The 21,241-nt window shown below is 64.3% G+C and overlaps 1 protein-coding gene across 1 annotated transcript in view; it reads left to right on the plus strand.

Moving 5' to 3' along the window:
• LOC117649286 overlaps positions 1-21,241 on the plus strand; it is a 40,171-nt gene that overhangs the window by 7,035 nt on the left and 11,895 nt on the right. The window contains 3 exon segments of the mRNA XM_034391899.1: positions 1,518-1,556; positions 11,738-11,780; positions 20,038-20,442. Coding sequence (XP_034247790.1) covers positions 20,136-20,442 — 307 coding nt within the window. The 5' untranslated portion in view covers positions 1,518-1,556; positions 11,738-11,780; positions 20,038-20,135.

The following is a 21,241-nucleotide window of genomic DNA, read 5'->3' on the forward strand; positions in this document are numbered from 1 at the left end:
AGTCAAACACGCGCCGCTCCGGGCAGGTCAGCGTTTATTGGCGCTCTATTCCTGAGGGCGGCGGGGGGAGGGGAGGGGGAGGACGAGGGAGCCACCCTGCCCGCGGACTTTGGTTGTTGTCGCCGCTCGGCCGCTTCAAAGTTTCAAAGCCCTGCCCGCTGCAGGAATATACGGTTCAAAACGGGACGCCGAAATAAGGGCGGAAAAAAAGAAAGGGAGAAAGTTTCGGCGCGCCTCCCCCGCCCCGTCTCCCCGCCGCCGCCGCAGGGCCCTGAGCCCTGGCCGCCATCATCGCGGGGCGTCGCGGGGATGGAAGCGAAAAGCCCCGAGGCGGCCCGGCGCGCCGCGGCGAGGAGTCGCTGGAACTAGTAGTTGGCGCACCTGCCGCGGCGCTGCGCGGTGCGGTCTGCGGCCGCGCTGCGTGCGTCTAGGGCCGCGCAGGCCGTCTCGCCGTGCCAGTGTCAACAAGTGTCCGGGCCGTTTCCGCTTTCCGCCACTACTTCCGGCCTTCCGGCCCGCGGCCCGGGACTCGCTGACTCACACCGCAAGGGCGCCAAGTTTCGGGGCTGCCTGGCGGTGCCCTGGCGGTGCCTGCTGGAGATGATGAAGCGTGCGGCGTGGAGCCTGGTGGAGCCCCGCACCTCCCCGACGTCCCCTCCCCCCCCCCCCTTCCCTCTCGCCATTGTGCATCGGAACATGCAGCGCAGCGGCTATTTCGGGCGAGGGGCTTTTAGGCGCGGGGCGCTGGCCGGCCGGCCGGGCAGTCAGTGCAGTACACAGCCTGCAGGCTCACTTCGTCCCGCACTCCGTCGCTGTCTCTGTCGCGCGCGCATCCCTACGCGGCGCCCTACGAGTGCGAGAGAGACGACACGAATCAGCAGCCGTGCAGCTTGACGGGGACTAGCATCGCCTCGAGGAGGGCGGGGCGCAAAGTGGGAATCGGTCGTCAGTGAGCGCCCCCCGCCCCGCCCCGCCCCGCCCCGGCTCTATGCAAACGAAAATAAATCTCGCCGTTAATCTCGCCGAGAGCTTTTTATCAGGCCAGGAATCCGCATCCACTCGGCGACGCGCCGCGCCCCGTGCGCTCGGCGCTTATTTTGTTTCCGCGTAATCGAATCATTGAATTAGTGCGTTCGGGAGTTGGCGAGTTGCAGAGTTTGCCTCGCCGGGGAAAAGGGGGGGGGGGCGTCCCGCTCGGCCCGCCCCGAGGCGGCCTCGGGCAGACTCGGGCTGAGTGGCACACGCCGAAAACAAAAACGGACCCCGCAGTGGAGTGCGTCGGTGCGTCCGCGGGAGGGGCGTCTGGGAGGAAGACAAGTGCCGGGAGTGGCCGCCGCCCGCCTCCCCCTCCACCAGAAGAACTGTCAGAACAGCCGTCGCGTGCGGAAAGCCCCCTCTGCGAGCGTCTCTAGATCCGCAGCGCTCGGCAAGGCGCAGAGCGGGAAGGAAGCGCGATGAAAAATTAAAATGAAATAATGCAGCCGCCACTTTGCTAATTCTCTGTTTTTGTTCGGCAGGTCCGTCCACCACAAGCCACCGTGTGGGCCACGCAGCAGGTAAGCGCCTGAGAGGAAGGGAACACAAGTTGGCCGGCCCGTCGAGCGGCGCGGTGCGGCGTGCTGCCTGCCGCGCGGGCGTCTGCAGCGTCTGGAGCGGTGGCTGGAGAGGCGACTGGGGGCGTCCATCGTCTCGCGGCCGGGGATCTGGAGGTCCGGGCCGGGGCCGAGGCATCGTCGGCATCCAGTTCCGAAAGAATGAAAGAAAGCGGCCAAGAATGAGGCGGAAGGAAAAAAGTGCTCCCTCAACAGCAGCTAAACCGCTTATCGCGCCCCTCCCCCCCCCCTCCCCCGTCTGGCTGGCTTGCTGGCTGGCTGGCTGGCTGGCTGGCTGGCTGGTTGGCTCGCTGGCTCGCTGGCTCCATCCTCGCCGCGAAATAACGATTCGCCCGGGAAAAGTTGACTGCGGAAATGGAGCATACTTGGCGCATTCCGTCCGGGGCCGCACCGTTCTGCGCCGTGGCAGCGCTGTGCGGCCCCAGCCCCACCTGCCGTGGACTTGCCTCTCTGGAGCGGGAAGACGATCCACGGACCGCCACCCTCGAAAGGAAGCATTTTTCGTATTCGAAAAATAGACATTTATGTACTCTGCACCCAAAATTAGCGAGTGATTTACCTCTAGCGGAATTTCCCCTTTACGATCCCTTCCGCGGGCCGGGCCGAGGAGGAGATGAAGTGTATAGGCTGTCCCTTGTTTTTCCGTCCGCGGCCGGCAAATAAGAAGAGATGTGGCGGCGGTTCCCCGATGCAAAAGCGGAACTGCGCTTGGCGGGGCGGGCCGGGCCGGGCCGAAAATAATGAAATGAATTAAACAAGGCGCGGGGCCTGCATTCCTGGGCCTGCATGCACACCACCACCACACGGAGTCGGCCGGCGGTCGCGCCGCCGCCGTGGGGGACAAAGTTTTGCCCCTTTCAGCATCGAGGGCGCACACGGCGGACGGGAGGGGGGGAGGGGAGCCGCCGGCGCGCTCGAGTTGATTCGCAAAGGAGTGTGTGGAGCGTGCGCGCACCTCGATGCGGCGGCCAAAAGTTTTAACCAACACGCCGTACGTCGTGGTGGTTGGTGTGCGTCGTCGCGAGCAGCGCGAGCAGCGCGAGGACGAGGGTGTGGCGGTCCACCACCACCACGCGGGAAGCGCTCCGAACAACGCGCCCCCCGACGGGGTGCTTGAAGCCCGACAGCACGGCGTGTCCTAGATGCCGATGGTGCCGCCCTCCCCCTTCACTCTTCTCTCTCTCTCTCTCTCTCTCTCTCTCTCTCTCTCTCTCTCTCTCTCTCTCTCTCTCTCCTCTCTTCTCTCTCTCCTTTTCTCTCTCTCTCTCTCTCTCTCTCTCTCTCTCTCTCTCTCTCTCTCTCTGTCTGTCTCCCTGTTTCTATCTCTCTCCCTCTCTCCCTCTGCATTTCTCCCCCACAGCAGTGTCGGCGCGCGAGATTAGTTCACGGGACGTCCAGGCCGCAGTGGTGCCGTTTGGCGTGCTGGTCGAATGGTTGCCTGGCTGGCTTCTGACTCACTGGCTGGCTCGTTTCGTAGATAGTAGACCGATACACAGACGCCATAGAAGTCTGTTTGGCGGTTGCGTAAGCGCCACAGGCCATTCCCCTGCCCGCAGCCACCCCGCAGCCACCCTCGGCCTGCGCGGCCCTTGTCCGTGGGGCTGCGGGGGCCGCGGGGGCTGCAGGGGTTGCCGCCGCGCTGCCCTCACGAGGCGAAGGTTCATTAGCGACGGTTTGGGCCGCGAGCCTTTTAGGCGAAAGCCGCAAATGAAAAGTTGTTGCTCGGCTTGGCGGCCGAACGCCCCCCACCCCCTCCTTCTTTTCCCTTTTCTTTTTCCTTCCTCTAGTCAACCTTTTCATTGCGGCTGAATTTTGCGCAAGGCCCGCAAAATAATGGCGCAGTGTGTTAGAGTCGGCGGCGTGATTTTCGCGTGTGGGAGCGGAGAGGGGGTGGGGGAAGGACCCACTGCGGTGGTGCGGGGCCCTATGGCCGCCTCGGCCGCAGCGAACGTCGCCCCCTGTTCCCTGTTCGCTCACGGCCTTTCCTATTTCCTTGGCAGCAATTTAATTTCGCCCACAGGCCCAGGCCCAGACACTTTGCACTCGTTGGCGCCTCGCTCCGTCCACTCCGCCGTGCCGCCGTCCGCGCTGGAAAGAATGAACTTGTTGGCTTCCCTCGGCACCCCCGAAATCCTGGCCGCCTCGCTGTCCCTCGCGGTCCCCGTCTCTTTCTCTCTCTGTCTCTTTTCTCTTCATCCGGCAGCCGGAAATTTGAATACCGTCCGGACGGCAGTTAGATGGACCTGCCTAAGCAGTCGTGCCTCGCCTTTTGTGGTCGTAAATTGTGAGCCGATCGACCGCGTTGACGGCGACGCCAGTTTCGGCGGCAGGTGCGCGTTTGACTCGGTGGTCCCGACCATTGTGGAAGTTTCACTCAATCCCAGGGACTTTTGAGGAAAGTTTATTTCCATGAAGTGTGGAATTCTGAGAGACATGATTTCGAATGCACGCCACGAGGCACTCGAAGTTGAAGGGCTGCGTCCCGGATTCGGAGCCTCAGGAGGCAAGGCGCCTGGGCAGTAGGCAGTCCCGGACGCAGCCCTGCTCGACGGAACAGCACAACCGCGGAATCCCGAGGCATTCCAGGGCGGCAGCAGCGGCAGCAGCCACCTCGCCGAAGTCATGTCTCGTGGATCACAAAATATGTCCCCTGGTCGGAATTGTGGTGTGGGAGGCAGGCAGCCGAGGTGTCCATGCCTGCGGTCCAGCTGCTGCGCAGCGCGGAGGGACGGCCTAGCATCAGGCACCCGCACGACACTCACACTCCCTCACTCACACACGCTCAGCGTAGTCATGGCGACGTCTGACAAATGCTGGCGATGGAATGCGGCGGACAATTTACCGAGTCCCGCACACACACGGCGCTGCTGCTTCGCCGCTAGCTGCTCGGCCTCCTCTCTGGAAACCGCAGGGCAGAGACTGCGTGCCCGCCGCAGCCTCGCCCAGCCTCGCCCAGCCTCGCCCAGCCTCGCCCAGCCTCGCCAAGTGCAGGCGTGCCTTATCTGGGGCCGGCCGGTAGGGGTGCGTCCGAAGTCCGAGCAGTGGACTGATTCCGCCTTTCCGTCGCTGTCTCTCCCGCGCCTTCAGGGCGCGCCCATAAGTGCGAGAGAGACAGAGCGACGGCAGTGTACCCGCCCCGCGCCCCGCACGCGGCCGAATCAAGCAGCGCGACGATGAAGCCCGGAAGCGAAGGGAAGCGAGCAGCCGAGTCAACGAGGACGAGGCCAATTTCCACGCGCGGCGCTCGGTCTTCGTCGCTCTGTCTCTCTCGCACTCGCGGGGCGCCCCGTCCTGGTGCGAGAGAGGCAGGGAGCGGGGTCCTTTGCGGCGCCCCTCACTCACCCCTCACGGGGCCCCTCGACCTGCGCCAGCCTGCGCCCCTCGTCTGCCGCCTCGCTCCTTCGAGGCCCTTTTCCCTTTTCGGTCGCTTTTTTATTTTTGTCCTTTTGCCCTTTCGCGCTGCTGGCTGCTGTTGCGGCCGCAACTTGTTGAAACGAACGCGCAACGCCGCAACGCAGCAACGCGCAGTCCGGACCGTCGTCGGGGCGTCGTCGGGGCGTCGTCGGGGCGTCGTCGGGGCGTGAATCAGGGAGGGCAGCGCACCACGAGCACCACGACGACGAACAAGTTGGAGGAGAACGTGGCGCGGCGAGGACGCGCTGGTCCAAAATCGGGTGCATCTTGTCGGCGGGGAGCGAGGCGGCGCCGGCCGAGGCCGAGGCTGGCGAGGCCCCGCAGGCACCCGCAGGGCCCCACGGGAAGCAGCGGAAGAAAAACAGAAACGGCACGAAGCGGCCGTCGCTCTCTCTCTCTCTCTCTCTCTCTCTCTCTCTCTCTCTCTCTCTCTCTCTCTCTCTCTCTCTCTCTCTCTCTCTCTCTCTCTCTCTCTCTCTCTCTCTCGGGGCGCCCCGTGCAGGAGTGAGAGAGACAGAGCGAACAAGCCTGCGGGCCCCGGAAGGGGAGAGCATTGGCTGCCAGTTTGAGGTAGGGCGTGGCCTCGGCGTGGCCTCGGCGAGCGGTTGACAGGGACAGGAGGGGCGGCGAGAGGAGAGACTCTTTGTCCCTCCCGAGGGGAGAGCGGCGCCGCGGTGGGGCGGGGTGGGTCGGGGTGGGTCGGGGCGGCAGAGAGCTCGCGGCTTAATTGAAAGCAGAGACGCGTCCAATAAATGCGGTCAGATGGCGCGCTGCGCTGCGGGCAGGCTGATTCCGATCAGTGCCGTGTCGTCGCTCTCCGTCGCACCCCTCGGGGCGCCGCATGAGTGCGAGAGAGACAGAGGGGCGGACTCAGCGCGCAGGTCGCCGCCAGGCCGCTCCGTGATTGGCTGGCGCACGGCGCGGCCTTTTTGGCCTGATTACGCTCTTGTTTGGCTTGGCGCGGATCTGCCGTGGCGCCCCAGCCACCCGGGTCAGCTACGCCAGCAGCACCGCCACGGAGCCCGACCACCCCGTGCCCGACGACGAGGGCCGAGAGCAGGCCTCCATTCTGCGGGCCTCCACCGCGCTGCTCTCGCCGGCCCCGGCCAGGAAGTGGAATCGCTGCTGTCGGGGTGCTGCTTGCCGCTTGCTGCTTGCCGCAGGGGAGCGGCCAAGATTTATCACGGCGAAGGCGAAGGTGAGCCTCGCGCACGGCGCGCACGGCCCGCCCCTCGTCCCCGGAGAGCGAAAGAGGATGCCGCCTCCTACATGCCCGCCGCCCCGCCGCCTCGCCGCCCCGCACCATCAGGCGTCGGCCCGCCGTGCAGCCCCGCTGTGGCGCTGTGGCACCGAGCAACGCACCTGGGGCACCTGGCACTCGCACACTTGCAGCAATTCATTTAAATTGTTGGACCCCGCTGACGGAATTACAAGCAGTTTATCTCTCGGCCAACGGTGCACATGCGGAGTGCGTCCTGGTCCTCTCTTCTTCCCGGTCCAGGCTCCGGCTCCGGGTCTGCCTGCTGGCCGTGCAGCCTGCACCAAGTGCACCGTGTGCTGCAGGGGGGCGTCCACGAGGGTCCTGACCACGTCCACCGCCTCCCCCAGGGCCAGGCCCGGCCAGACCCTTGGTTGTGGCTTGCCGGGCTGTGCCGGGCTGTGCCCTGCGGTGCCCCCGGTGGCGGGGCTCCCTCGCCGCGGCCCCGCGCCCCTCCCCTCGCCGCACCGCCGCACCGCCGCCCCGGAGATCGATACCCCCAGCTGGCTGGTCCAAGAGCCAAGCAGCCACGCAGCCACGCCCAGCCAGCGACCTCGGGCCTCGGGCGCGGCATGCCCAGGCACCACCTGCAGCTGCTGCAGCTGACGCGGCGATGCGCCCTGCTCGGCCCTGCAGGCCTGTGGCGCCGCACGCAGTCTCATCCGTAGGGGGTACAATTATCGCGCGATGGTCGTACCCCTTCAAGTCCGACCGGAAGCTGGTACAAGCATCCCGCGATGAATGTACCCCCCAGTCCTGCCGGGGTGGGTGCAACCAACTTGGGGCACATCCATCGTCCCGCACCGGGGTGGGCTAGTAAGCGCGCAAGTGGAACTAGTTGCGTAACTAGGTAACTAGTTTCTGGTGAATGGAAGCCCGAGTTTGACGCCCACCTGCGTGCCTGCGGCGGGCTTCCCCGCTGTCACATCGGCGACATGCCGGCCGAGTCGGGCCGAGTGGCGGGGAGGGCCTCGGGGAGGGCCTCGGGGAGGGCCGTCTGCGGCCGGGGGCTGCTGGCTGCATCCCCTGATAGCGAGCCACTGCCGCCGCCGCCCCGGCCGCCCCGCGGACGCCGTGCCACGCTGTGCTCCGCGTTGTGCGCCGAATGGCGACCACCGCCGCTTGTCTGTTTGATGTCCGCCTCGCCCCTGCCTTCCTTCCGGCCGCCCCCGCCCCCGCCCCCGCGGGCTACAATCCCGCCCCTTCCCCTGCCTCCCCCTGCCGTGACCTGCTTTTTCCCGGCACTCGCCTCATCCCTCCTCATCGCTTTTTTCCGAGCCGTGTCGTCGTTTTGCGGCGGCCGGGCTGGCCGACTCATTCGCCGCTCTGTCTCCCTCGGACTCGCAGACCGCGCCGTATCGCCGCGAGAGAGGAAGAGCGACCAAAACGACCTCCGGGACGAGTCTGCCGGCTGGCCCTCCTCCGCCCAGAGCGATGGCTGGAGAGACTCAGAGTCTGCAGTGGGCCTCTATTCGCAGGGCGACGGCGCGGGCCGTTATTGGCACGCCGTCACTCTAATAGCAGTGCCGTTGCCGTCTGCAGTGAGCCTCTATTCGCAGGGCGACAGCGCGGGCCGTTATTGGCACGCCGTCACTCTGATTGCAGTGCCGTTGCAGAGTGCAGGGGAGGCGAGTGTAAACAGGTTGATGAAACGGAGACGTCGACGCGAGCCATCCTGGCCGTCGTCCTGGCCGTCGTGGACGCCGAGGATATTTCGACTGCCCCGGTGACGTCCCCGGCAAACAGCAGCTCGATAAGTCAACATGATCAGCTTCACGGCGGGGGGGAGGGGGAGCGGGAGGGCCGCCCCGCGCGCCCCGGCCGTGTTGGCACGGTTGGCACGCGAAACGCGCACCGGCTCTCCAGCCGATAGGAGCCGTGCCAGTGTGCCAGACCCAGCAGATGATGTACTGGCGAAAAAGCATTCGAAACTAATACCGATAGATGTCGACACTGCAGTCCCCGCTGGCAGTCGGGTCCCGATCCAGGGCTTTTTCTGGTGCAGGAGTCAATTCGAGAGTGGTCAGCGAGTTCCCTTTTCTCTCTGCCAGTGAGTTACCGCGGCGGAGTCCATGAAAAAGCTCCTGGCCGGGGTCCCACTGTCGTTCGAGCGAACTGCAAAATGAAAAAGGGGCCCTGGCGTGCCTGGCGTGCCTGGCGTCCGAAGTCCGACCGAAGTCTCTCCCCGGTCGCCTCTTTGACACTGCGTGATCAGCGCGCCTCCGTCGCGGACGTCACCATCGATTTCCTGCCCGACGTGGCTCGGCGTGGCGGCGCGGCGGCGCGCCCCGCTCCCCAGCGTCCCATCAGCCCTGCCGGCGGGGCGGCACGGCGGGCGGCACGTCGGGCGGCGTTGGGGTTGCGGGCTGTGCGCTGGCGGTGCGCTGGCGCTGCGTTTGTGCGAATCAAGAGGTGCACAGCAAACACAGTCCCGGCCGGGGGCAGTGGGAGGGGCCGTCCTGGCCGTCCCGTCCGCACACAGGACCGTAGCGCGCCAGCGCCTGGCGGCGCAGAGCTGCACGGCTTTAATAATTCGTGGCTTCGTGGCAGCGCGGCTGGCTGCCTGGCTGTCTGGCTGGCTCCCCAGGGATTGGGAGCAAGGCAGCGGATTGCCCCGCCAGCCTGGGCTGGAATATTTTCCCTCTTCTTTCCCTCCATAATCCGCGCGGAAAGTTGCTCGCCACTTGCAGTGCAGTGCAGCGTCGGCCGGTGCCAGGCGGCGCCAGGCGGCGCCAGGCCACTCCAATGAGAAGACAAGACGGCGAGACGGCCCGCTGGATCTCAGGGTCCTTCATTGTGGCGCAGAGAAATGAACAAAACTTGGAAGCGGAGCTCCGCGGCCGTCGAGCGGCGCCTTCCCGAACGACGCCCTCTAGTGCAGGGCCATGAGACGGCCGCGGGGGCGGCTGGGGGCGGCTGGGGGCCAACAAAGGCGATGGGGATCGCGCCGAGGATCAGGGGCAATTCCCGTGTCGTCCGCGTCCCGTGCTAGGGGCTTCGGCTCACCGTGTGGAGGGTCAAGGGGTGCGGGGCGCGGCCGGCGGCCTCGGACACGAGGGGGCGGTGGGGAACCGCATGATGCTCCATCAAGGGATTGGAGCGGAGCCCTGCTGAGCCGGGGGGCTGTTTGGGGTCACCTGCCGGGGGGGCGGGGGCGCAGCAGTGGTGGCCCCGATGGGGTCCAGCCAGAGGACTGCGGCGTGTGTGTGTGTGTGTGTGTCCGCCGGGGTGGGGGAGCCTGCAGTCTGTGGGTATATGAAAACGGAATGGGGAATTTAAGAGCTGGCTTCTCACCAGCCGTCGTGATATTGAAGTGCGAAAAAGACGAACTCTCTGGGCCTCGTGCATAAAACGTGAAAACGAAAACGCGAAAACGAAAACGCGAAAACGAAAACGCGAAAACGAAAACGCGAAAACGAAAACGCGAAAACAAAAACGAAAACGCGAAAACGAAAACGAGGATTTCTGGCTCTTTCTCAATATCCTCGTTGTCGTTTATTATCTTCCGGGGTCCGGGTAAATTACCGTTTCTTTACCGGTAAATTTACCAGGCTTTAAATCTCTAAGTGCCTCCGTCGCCGAGGCTATAGCGCCTGCTGGGTAGGCAACCAGAAAGCAGCCGTGTTCGACGGGACTGCCTAGCACGGAAGTCTCAGGCGTCCGCCGAGCCTCCTGTCTGCATTATTCAAACGCTTATTGTCGAAGCGTAGTTGGTCTAGACGTCAGATCCTCAGTCGGTGGCTTTGTTCGGCCGGCTTTCGGTTTCGAATCTGGCGCTGCAAGAAAACAAAGAAAAATAAAATTGCACTTTCTCCGCTTCCAGTTTAAGAAAATTCTGCGCCAAGTCCACTCCGTTCGCTTGGCAGAATATCCAGCGTCATTTGGGCCCCGAAAAGTGTGGCGGGGTGGGGCGGGGCAGGGCGGGGCAGGGCGGGGTGGGGCGGGGCGGGGCGGGGTGCGGCGGGGGCCCCGAATGGACGTCATTACAACGGACGTTAATGAGCAAAGTTTTCGCCACATGAATACTTCAAGTGGAATGGCGCGGCGGACGTCGAACTGCTGGCCGTGACATTGCGGGGCCGGGGCGGGGCGGGGCGGGGCGGGGCGGGGCGGGGTGGGGCGGATTCTGATGCGTTATCAGATTTCAATCGCTTTAGCGTAAAATTAGCGTGCGCATGCCTTTGTGGCACGTCAGCGGCGCTATAGGGCTGCGGTGGGCGGAGAGGGGGGTTAATAGGCAGGGGCCGTGGTATGCGGGCGGAGCGGGAGCGGGGCAGGTAAAAATGAACTGTCAATGTAGTGGAAGAGGAATGACTGCGAGGGGTTCCGGATAAATTGAACAAGTGGGCGCCCGATTGTTGTTGTTTTTGTCGTCGTTGTTTTGTTTCCGGCCGGAATGGGCGGTGGGCGGCCCCGTCGATGAAGTAGTGCAATTATTGCCGGCCGCCCGGGAAGCGGATTAGGGAGTGAATAATGATGTGAATGTGAATGTGTCGGAAATACGCTTCCGCGGTGTGCGTGCTGGCAGTGCTGGCAGTGCTAGTTAGGGCGGAGGGTGGCGGTCGCTGCGGTGGCGGTTCGCCGCGGTTCGCTCCCCTGTCGAAGTGCCGCACGGCGCCGTGCTTATGCCCCTGCAGTGCCGCGGCGCCGCGGCCATGACGCGCCAAAGCCCTGGCAATCCCTCGCTGCGGCTCGCTGCGGCTCTGGACGCCGCTCCGCAGCGGGTCGCTGTTACAGCGCGGCCGCTCCAGGGCACGGTTCCAGGAGGTTCCAGGCTCCAGCCAGGGATCCAATTTCCTGGGCAGGCCATGGCCAGGTGACGGGGCGCGGCTCATTGCTGCTTATTAATTAGTTCCAGGGACAATTACTGTTGGCAACTCCCGCCATGCCTCATGCCTTGCCTCGCCTTGCCGTGCTGCGGACCGAGGGCCGACCCGGCCCAGCCCAAGCCCCTCGTCAAGGCCTCCAGGCAGGCTGGCTATCCAGTGCGGCGACCGGCCACGGACCACATTCACGGCTTGTCACCGAGCCCCCCGCAGTGCCTGGCAGTGCCCCGCCGCTCGGGCCCTGGGCTTTCGCTGCGCGTAATGACGGCGTGGGGCCGAGGCGGCCGGGCGGCGCCCCGAATAGGGTTCCGAATCAACATGCAGCGGCCGGTGGTTGAATGGGGCGGCCCGGCCGGCCGGCGCGATGGGACGGGGCCGCCTGATGAGGGACTGCCGGTCCAGCAGCACCTCGTTTAGTTTCGGAACAATTTCGCGAACCTTACCAACAAACAGTTTAGGCAGGCTGCAGGGCCGACAAGATGAGTTTACGCTGGTTCGTGTGTAGAGATTTCGCGGGATCCCCGACTCTGAGGGAAGGCTATGACCGACAGCTAGATTGGAAGCTCAAACGCAAAGGACATTGTGACAACTTGAAAACTGACATTTTCCTTTCTCTCTTTTTGCAGCTTTCGCAGTGACGTGGGCCCCGCCACCGTGATGTAGCGCCAGGTGAGCAACAGCGGGGAAGCGCCGCCAACTTGGCAAAGTGAATCGCGCCCTGTCCTTATCGCCGCCCCGCCCCGCCCCGCCCCGCCCCGCCCCCACACGGCCCAATTCCACGCCGGTGCCCTTTACCGTGTTCCCAGCCAGCCATTCGCGGGGCCACTCGTCCGTGCCGCGCGTGACACTCGGTCGCTGGCGCTGGCGCGCTTCCTGGGCGGCCGGGTGTCCCAGAGCCCCCCGAGCCCCGCCGGAGTCCCTGAACGCAAAACCGCACAAGAGGAGGGAAACTGACGAGCAAATCGATGACGCCGCGGAACGCCGGAAACGGCGTCTATTCGCGCCAAGTGCATAGCATTGTGCCACGCGCCGCGCCCGCGGCAACGCTCGAGCGCCGCCCGGGAACAGTAATTAAAATTTAAATATTAAATTGTGTTGAAGGCGTCGCCCGCTGCCTGCTCATTACCGCGTCCCGAAAGTCACGTACGTCTGTGTGTGTGTGTGTGTGTGTGTGTGCGCGCGCGCGCGTCGGAAACATTAAAAGCGGCGAGCAATAGCGCGGACGCGTCCTCGCGCCGCTCTCATTATGCCCATAAAGGGTTGCGACTCCCGGCCGCCACGGCCGGCGCGTTCCTGGAAGGGAAAAAGAGCCGGTAAGGGCCTGCACTGTCTCCCTCTCCCTCGCACGCCCACGGGACGCCGCACGCATGTGTGAGAGAGGAAGAGAGGGCGACCGAAAGAGGCAGGCACACTGTTAGTGCCCCGGCGAGGGCGTCGTCCGACGTGCAGCAAGCAGGACAGGCGATCGCAGGGGAGAAACAACGGCGAACGAACCGGGGAGGGGGGGGGGGACTCGGCAGTTACTATAGGGGCGTGTGTGCGGACGCCGGCACAGGTGCGGAGCGCCGGGCGGAAGCCAGGGGAGGGGGAGGGAGGGGGAAAGGGAGGGCCCTGGCGACAGAATGGCTCAAGGAGTGCGCCAGCGCGCCCCCACACTGTGCCGGCTGGCCTGGCCGTGTTGTAGAGGCGCTCGTAAAAGCGGGAACGCCGCGTGCGAATCAGCCCCGCGAGGGAGGGGACTGTGTTGCTTCTTGGCGCGTCCCGGCGGGGCGGGCGGGGGATGCGAATTAGGAGGAAAGAATATTCCCGTTTCGGCGTGAAGGATCGCTGCTGTTGCTCGGCAGAGTGAAGGCTCGAGGCTCGGCGTGCCGGCCAGGCCAGGCTTTCGCAGGGTTCTCCCTCCTCCCCGCGCCGTGGAGCGCCGTGGAACGCCGTGCCCGGTAGGCCACTTTTTTCGCTCTCCGCGGCCGCCAGACGTTGCCGGGGCCGGAATCCCTTGCCGGCCTTGCAGGCCTTGCAGGAAGAGGGAGTCCTGCACCGCGAGGCTCCGCCAGGCATCTGCAGTCCAGTCCGGAACAAGCAGCGAGATGCATTCCACGGGCCGCTGGAGCGCTGCAGCAGGGCGAGGCATTCCAGGATGCGCAGCGTGCGGCAGCGTGCGGCAGCATGCGCAGTGAGAGTTTCGCTGGACAGCGCGGCCCGGAGAAAGGGGGCGAGGGGAGGGGGGAGGCCAGGTGCAGCGGCAGTATGGGTACCGCCGAGTACCTCGCGGCAGGCGGGCAGGCAGGCTGGCAGCCAGGCCGGGTAGGCGTAGCGGCGGCCGGGCCGGCAGCCCGAGCTGGCAGCCAGGCAGGGCCCCTGGAGGCGCGCTTGGTGCCGGAGCGAAGGCCCTGCCCGCCTGGAGTCCGCCTGGAGCCGCCAGTCCTGTGCTGGAAGCGCTGGAAGCAGCGCCGGTCGGGAGGTTGTCGAGCCTTGTGGTGCGCGAGGTGCTGCGGGCACTCCCTTGCCCAGCCCAGCCCAGGCCGGCCAGCTTGGAGCGTCGTGTCGCGTCCAGCAGTGTGTAGGTGTGTGCTAGTGTTGGTGTCCGTGGCGTCGGGTTGCAGTGTGGCGGTCGTTCCGCCTTGTGACACGCCCTGCGCCTCGGCAGCCTCGGCAGCCTCGGGCCTCCGCCTCGCGGGCCTACACTGTCCGCGCCCCAAAGGATTAATACTGCAACGCCACTGCGATCCTGGAGTCCTGCCGTCCTGCTCGAGGGCCTCCTTCGTGATCCCCGCCAGCTCGATCGCGGGCCGGCCTCTGGAAGCAGGCCGGCAGGCCGCTTTGGAGCGTGTTCCTGGCGAATAAGACGCCCAGCGTGGACGCCCCTCCATTCGTCCGTCCGTCTGTCTGTCCGTCTGCCTGTCCGTCCGCCAGGCCGCTGCACCGATATGGTCAGGACAAGGGCCAGGGCGGCCAGGGCGGCCAGGGCGGCCAGGGCATGGCCATGCAAGGCTGTGCGCATGGCGGCCGATGGCGGCAACCGTGACAGCTTCATTGCTTGAGTGGAAAAGTGCCGGCAGATCTACTATTTCACCCGCATTGACTACGACGTGGGGCGGGGCCGCATTGTTGTGCTTTTTTTGGGGGGAAAAGTTTAGATTACCGTCGAAGACCAGTTATGTGGGCGCGCTGCAGGCCGGCTGGACCGAAGTGAGGTGCTGCATCGGCAGCCCACGTGTTGCCGGCCACGCGCGTGGGCGGGGCAGGCTGCGTGAGTGTGTGTGAGTGTGTGTGTGTGTGTGTGTGTGTGTGTGTGTTGTGAGCGTGTGCGTGTGTGTTTGTTGTTGAATGAGTGAGTTTATTGTATACCGTACATGCTTGGTTGAAGGTGTGCAAGCGCGTGTTGTGTTCTCACGCCGTGCAAGGCGTGTGTGTGTGCGCGCGTGTGTGTGTGCGCGCGTGTGTGTGTGTGACTCATCAATGTGCTTCGCTGCACAACGCAGCGCTTTTTTGCGCACTGTGTACAACAGCAGCTTCCCTTTCATCGCCTTATCATCGAGTCTTAAAAAACCGCTTAGTAATCTCCACTTCCAATCCTCGGACAATTAATAACGCCGCATTATTCTTGTCCCTTTTTTCCTTCTCCTTTTTTTGTGCGCGTGAAGGGAGAGTGCGGGATGATTACAAAAAGATGAAAGCCTCGGAAGCCCTCCTAGTCTCCACCTGTTGGCAGAGGCCGCGTGCGCTAGGGCCTGCTTGTTCTCCTCCGGGCTGGTCCGTTTAGCTGAGCGCCTCACAGTGGGCCAGAAGACCGGCGCAGGCGGCCAAAACCCAAGACGCCTAAACAGGACTCGAACCGAGCGTGTGACCCCACCAATGGATTCCTCGTTCGGAGAGCAATTCATTGGTGGGGTCACACTTTCGGTTGGAGTCCTGTGTCGTGACTGTGGAGCTCAAAACGCGTTTGGCGTTTTGACCGCGGCCACCACTGTGCGCCTCCAAGCCGGCCTCGTTCGTCCCTGGCAGTTCCTATGGGGCCTCGCCTGCCTTGTCTGCCTCATCTCGCGCGGCGGTCCCCTCCGCTAAAGAAAGGCGCGTCGTTTCCCCCGAAGCGGAGAGAGGCGGAGGCATTTTTCCATCTCGCCGTGCCGCCGCGCCGCGCCGCGCCGCCCCTTCCGGTTTGCTGCAGCGACTTAGCGCCTCGTGGAGTGTCGCCCTATTTGGAGGGGAATCCGGGCCGAGGGCGCCGAGGGCGCCGAGGCCGAACCGTTGCTGGTGCCTTGGCGGCTCAAGGGCCGGGGCAAGGGCCGGGGGAAGGACGAGGGACGCGACGGATCGCCCTCGGCTTCTTGTCTCCCGATTCCTCGGAATGCCGAGCCGAAAGCCCCGCTGGCTTTGAATTGGACCAAACCGCGGTCGGTCGGCCGGCAAGCGCCCGCGGCGCCATGGAAGCGGCGCGCGCGGCCCGGCCGGGGCGCTCCGTCGTCGCGCTGTCTCTCTCGGGCCTCTAGCGCGACGAGGCGCCCTGCGAGAGCGAGTGAGATAGAGCACTGCTAATACCGCTGCGCCTTCTCTAATCTGTCGGCCCGCGGGTCGGGAGGTCGCCATCATGGCGGTGGAGATGTAGCGGTGCTGCCGCGCGGGGCCGGTAGATCCTTCCATCGCAGCGCCCCGCCCGCCCCGCGCCGCGCGCCCCGCGAGTCCTCGACCCCGACCGGTACCTTTCCCCCTCCCACACTCAACTTGATTCGGCTCGGCGCTGCCCCATTTTCGGCGGTGTACGTCCCAAAGCCGCTCTGCTAGCGCTGCTGGTCCAGGCCTGCCTTCCTCGCGGCTGAGCCATGCAAATCGCAGTGTGGTGACGCTGGGCTGCTGGCTGCTTTGGCGCGCTGGTTCTTGAGTCCTTCGCGCTGGCTCCGCACAGAACCACTCTAGAGTTGGCCCAGCCCGCCCAGCCGTCACACCGGAGAGAGCCCGGCGGGTGAAGTAGAGCTGCTCGCATTTCCAAAGGCCGGCCGGCGATGGTATTCGAACCCGGGGCTGTCCAATCAGCCCCGGCCGGGGGGCAAGCCGGGGAGGGAGACGCAGTGGAGTGAGAGGGAGAGAGGGGGGGGGTCTCTCCAAAGTTATGGGCCACTCCAAAGGGCCCTGCCCTCCACCCCGTTGCATTGCGCTGATCGAAGGCTTGTTTGTCTGCGGACGCCGAGGTGGGCTTCAGCTTCGGAGCCTCGTTGTTGTCGACCGGCAAACAGAACTCCAGCGGCGCTGCCTCGGTGCAGCACTGGAAGAATGTTTGCATCGAGAATCGATTGCAAAAAAGTTGTCGCCGCCGCCGGGGATCGAACCCGGGACCGGCTCGTTCGTTACCGCCGACCGAACAGACTCGCCGTCGCCCTGCCCCGCCCGCCCCTGATCGCAAACAAACACATTAAAGGCTGACGAGCTCATCATTACGGCGTCCAACTTTCAGAGGAGCGACCCGGCGGATCGGTCGTCGTGTCGCGTCACCTGGAGAGAGAAATTGCCTTAACTTTGGGGCGGAGACGGCGGAGACGGCGGAGACGCTCGCGGCCAGATTACGGTGTCGTCCTCGCCCTTCCATTTTTCGCGGCCCCGTCCCGCCCCGCCTTGCCGTCTCGAGTCCACGTCGCCGATCGCCTGATCTTCAAACGGCGCACCGCTTTGGCGCCAAAAGACGCCCGGACGATCGGGACTACGACGGCGTGCTCGGCGGCAGGGTCAACAACGCGCCTCTCGCTGCGTGCCGCTGCGTGCTCTGCACCCTGGAGAAAAGTGAAGAAAGTTCCTTCCCGTCGGCGAGGCGGGCCAGGCCTTTGGGCCAGGCGTCGCGTCGTGTCGGGGCAGTTTATAAGAAAAACAGATGGCGCCGCCACCCGTGTGCTGCGCTTGCCTGCTTCGACGACCCGAGCCCTTCCCCTAATTTTGTCACTTTTTATGTTTTGTTTTTCCCCGCCGTACGTGCGTGTTGTTTTTGATGTTGTTGTTGTGGTGGTACGCGTGCGGCACGCAGCGCGGAGGGCTGTAAGTGCGCGGCCGCATTGGTGATGTAAAACGGTAAACGGAGCCGTTGGGGCCGTTGCATATTCGTTCTTGTCACACGTCTGTCGCCACGTCGTGTTTACTGCACTCACACACTCCCACACACACAGACTCGGCGAAAGGTTGCGGCAGGTTTATGCGCCCTTTCGTCTTTTTTCCGTCTGCATTATCATTTTGATAAACGCGGCGAGTGCTTTATGGCGTGTGTGAGTTATTGCACTCGCGTGGCGCGCACCGTGCGCACCGGCCAAATAGATTCCTCGGTTGTTCCCTCGCTTTTCGTGGAGCCGGCCGCCGGGATTCGGGTTCGGATTCGGATTGGGCCGTTCGCCCGCCGCGAGCACACTGGGAAATAAATTAAGACGGAATCCCTCGCGCGCTTCGTACCCCTCGCCCTGTCTCTCTCGCACGCGTGGAGCGGCCCGTCGGGGTGCGAGAGAGACAGAGAGACGAAATCAACTCTGTTATTCGGAACGGCTCTTCCGCCCACCCCTGGACTTCGACAACCCTCCTTAAAAAGGGGTTGCGGAATGAATTAAAGGGCCGGTCGCGTGCTGCCGGGTCCGCGCGCCGCGTCAAGGCATTGCTCAACGTCACCGGCGTCGCCGCCGAACGTGCGCGGGGCTTTTCAAGTCGGAAGCGCCACGAGTTGAAACACCAATCCCCCACTCCACCCCCTACTTTTCGAACCGCTCGCCCGGAGTGCCCCCTCCCCCGCGACGGCCCGCCCGAGGCCCGGCCCGAGGCGACTTCCGGCTGATCTCGTCCGCCCCGACAGCGCGACAGCAGATCGCCCCCCCCCCCCCCCCCCGCGTCACTTAACGGAGCCCGATAAATTAATTTATCTCTCCCGGACTCGCGCGCCCGCTTCGCCACACACACACACCCTCCGCTGTCCCTCTCAATAAAAAGCAAAAACCACGAAAACAACAACAACATCAGCAAAAACGAAAATGGCGGTATTGGTGTTGTGCCACAGAAGCAGTGGAGTGGCGCCGTGTGGCCGCGCAGCCATCGCCACCGCACCGCGTTCGCTCACTCCCACTTCCACGGAGGGACTTCCAGGGAAATCAGCCTGGACGCCAAAAGAGAGGAACGGAATGTATTGGCCCTCGACACTGGCAGAATCAACAACAACAACAACAGCGCGGAGCCACGAAGCCACTCTATTGAGGCGTTTGCGGGTGTCGGCAGTACTCAGTGGTATGGATCTGGTCGCGGGGTTTCCCGCGTTGTCGTTCGATAGAGACGAGGGCAACGTATAGTCGGACGACAGGACAGGCTGACTCTGCCACTACGCGAAGCCGGGCCGGCCGGTAGTTCTGCGCCCTCTTCCAAACAGTCGGAGAAAAATAACTGGAAGGAAAAGAAAATGGGAAACTGAGGGAAAGGAGGTGGCTAGGTGGGCGGAAGCGGCGGCGCGGCGGCACGGCGAGAGTAACGAGTCTTCTTTCCTTTCTTTTGTCCCGCCGCCCCGAGGCTGGCCGGGCTGGCCGGGCAGGCTGGCCGAGCCCCCCCGCTGATTGATGGACTGCTGGCAATTATTTTTATCCGGCTGGTGGAGCGAGAGGGAAGGGGGCACGCTCCGAATTTCGCAGTCGTCATTTCTACTTTAAGAGGGTTATTATTATTTTTCCCACCTTTTTCTTTTATCAGCCTCCCCCATGCCACCGCGGCGGCGGTCGTTGGGAGCACCATGGAGGGGGGGGGGGGGGCGGTGGGCGCGCTAGCGGATGATGGCGCTCGGAGCCCGACGCGGCGCGAAGTGTATCGAGGCCGTCGAGGAGAAGCATCGCGATGATGGAGAGCGCCGTGCAGCAGATAGAGGCCCGACGGTTGCCGAAGGCCCCGCCATCCGTCAGCGGGACGCCGCGCGGACAAAGAGCACGCCGTCGAACACGACCCTCCGCGATTATACGGCACGCACCTCGCTCCTCTTTCCGGGACCGTTGCTGTTTTTGATTTCCGATTTCTATCTATTTTGGGTCCCTTTTCAGCACCCCGCGTGGTTGGACGGGCGTGGTGGGGCCACGCTGCAGACCGCCCGCATTCCTGAGCACCCCGATCGTAACGCGGTGGAAGCCACCCCACCCCGCCCCGCCCCGCCTTTGACAACGTATCGCGCCCTTTGGGGGAAATAAAAGAAAAAGACTCCGGCGGGGACACAGCAGCGCGGCGTCGCGGCGTCGCGGGGGCAGCGACCGCACCCCGCCGATAACGGGCAGGGCTTTCCGAAAATGAGGCCCGGGTAGGCTGGGCCTCGTCGTCCTCGTCCTCGGGGAGCAGGGGGAGCCGGCGGCCGCACGCGTTCTGGACAAGCCGAGACAAGCCGAGGCAAGCCGAGGCAAGCCGAGGCAAGCCCGCCTCCAGCATGGCGTCTAGCCTAGCGTCTAGCCTGGCGTCTGGCAGCGTGTGGCCTACAGTGCCGCCGGGCACGACGGCCTGTGGGTGAGGCGAGAGACGCGGTGGAGGTCATACTCATACAGTACTGTACTGGGAACCGCTGCCCGCTCCGCTGCTCCGCCCCCGCCTGCCGGGAAAGGAGTGGACTCGTATTTTAGAGCTGCACTCCGAGTGGAATGACCCGGCCTGGATTAAAATGTGGTTTCATTATTCTTTGTACGAGTGTGTGTGTGTGTGTGTGTGTGTGTGTGTGTGTGTGTGTGTGTGTGTGTCCGCGTCAGAGTGTGTGCCTGTGTGTGAGCGTGTGTCGGTGGGAAGAGGAAATAAATGACAGACGCGGACCGCGAAGGCGAAACAGAAAGGCTCCGTCGTGTAAGCCTCTCCCCGGAGAAGGACGGACGGACGGCAGACGGACGGAGGGAGGGACGGCTGTCCGCGACACTGCCCATGACGCCACCACGGCCCTGTGCCGCCCTGTGCACAGCATGCCCCGCTCCCCGATGGCCCCGTAGAGGCCCGCCAACGGCCGAGAGCAGGACGTCGAGGACCTCGGCCGGGACGCCGCCTTCGGGCGCCTTCGCCATGACGAACGACACGACCTCCGCCCCCGCGCTGGAGGCCGCCGCCGCCCCCATGATGAAGACGGGGGGCGGGGGGCTGGCGGCGGGGCTGGGCGCCGACGTGTCGAGGATACCGCGGAACAAGCTGCTCTCCCACCGGAAGTTCCCGAACGGCACTCTGGCCGGAAGGACGCCGACATCGACGCCGTCCTCTGGGGACAGCACGTCCCCGAAGACTGTCCTGCCGGCGGCGTCGACGCCGCCAAAGAACAACAACCGTGACACCTTCACCAAGGCCTTCCTGGCGCAGAACGGCCGCGTGGCCGAGGGTGAGTCCGTCTGGGGCGTGGTGGTGGTGGTGGTGGCGGCGGCGAGGGCCCAGCCCCAGGGGCTGTCAAAATATTTGACGTGACACTCGATGTGAGGCCGGCAAGGCGGGCACGGCGGCCAAGGGTCCGAGGCCGCGGCCCCTGAGGGGACCTGAGGGGACCTGTTGAACACACTTGGCACCCCTCGTAGGACACAACATGCACCGCCAATCGGCAATCCCGAGCAAACAACGACGTGAAACCTCATCAATGTGTTCCCTGGACATTAGAAATTAGAAAATGGAAAAAAAAAATTGGAATTCTACACCCCTATTGAAATGCAAGCAGTGGTGGTCGAGAAAGCCACTCGTAAAATGTAAAGATTTGCTGGGAGTCGAACCCCAGCCCCTGGAGGTGCGGGTCGACGCCTCTGCGCGTTCAGCCGCCGCTGATTCTAGAGACTATTACGCAGGTCCCACTCCTGGCTCCACACTGTGGCATCCCGAGGAAATCATGATCACGCGCAGGGGCTAGGGTTCGACTCCCAGCAATTCTTTACATTTTAGGAGTGGCTTTCCCGATGCGGTTTGGACCCGTTGCGCCACTCGACTCATCGGTGAGCCGCGGTGGCTGAAGGTGTAGAGATGTATGAATCCCTTACACTCGGATCGAGAGATCGAATACCAGCTTCCCGTTCTTTTTGTCTGACTATACGGTTCGGACCAGAGGCTTCAAAGGCTCCCCTTCGCACGGTGCCGTCCATGGGCCGTGGTGGCCGAGTGCGCAGAGGCGCTGGTTCCCGAATGCGGGGTCCGGGGTT

The sequence above is a fragment of the Thrips palmi genome, unplaced genomic scaffold (genome assembly GCF_012932325.1).
Source record: "Thrips palmi isolate BJ-2018 unplaced genomic scaffold, TpBJ-2018v1 HiC_scaffold_4, whole genome shotgun sequence".
In the NCBI taxonomy this organism is placed as follows: Eukaryota; Metazoa; Arthropoda; class Insecta; order Thysanoptera; family Thripidae; genus Thrips; species Thrips palmi.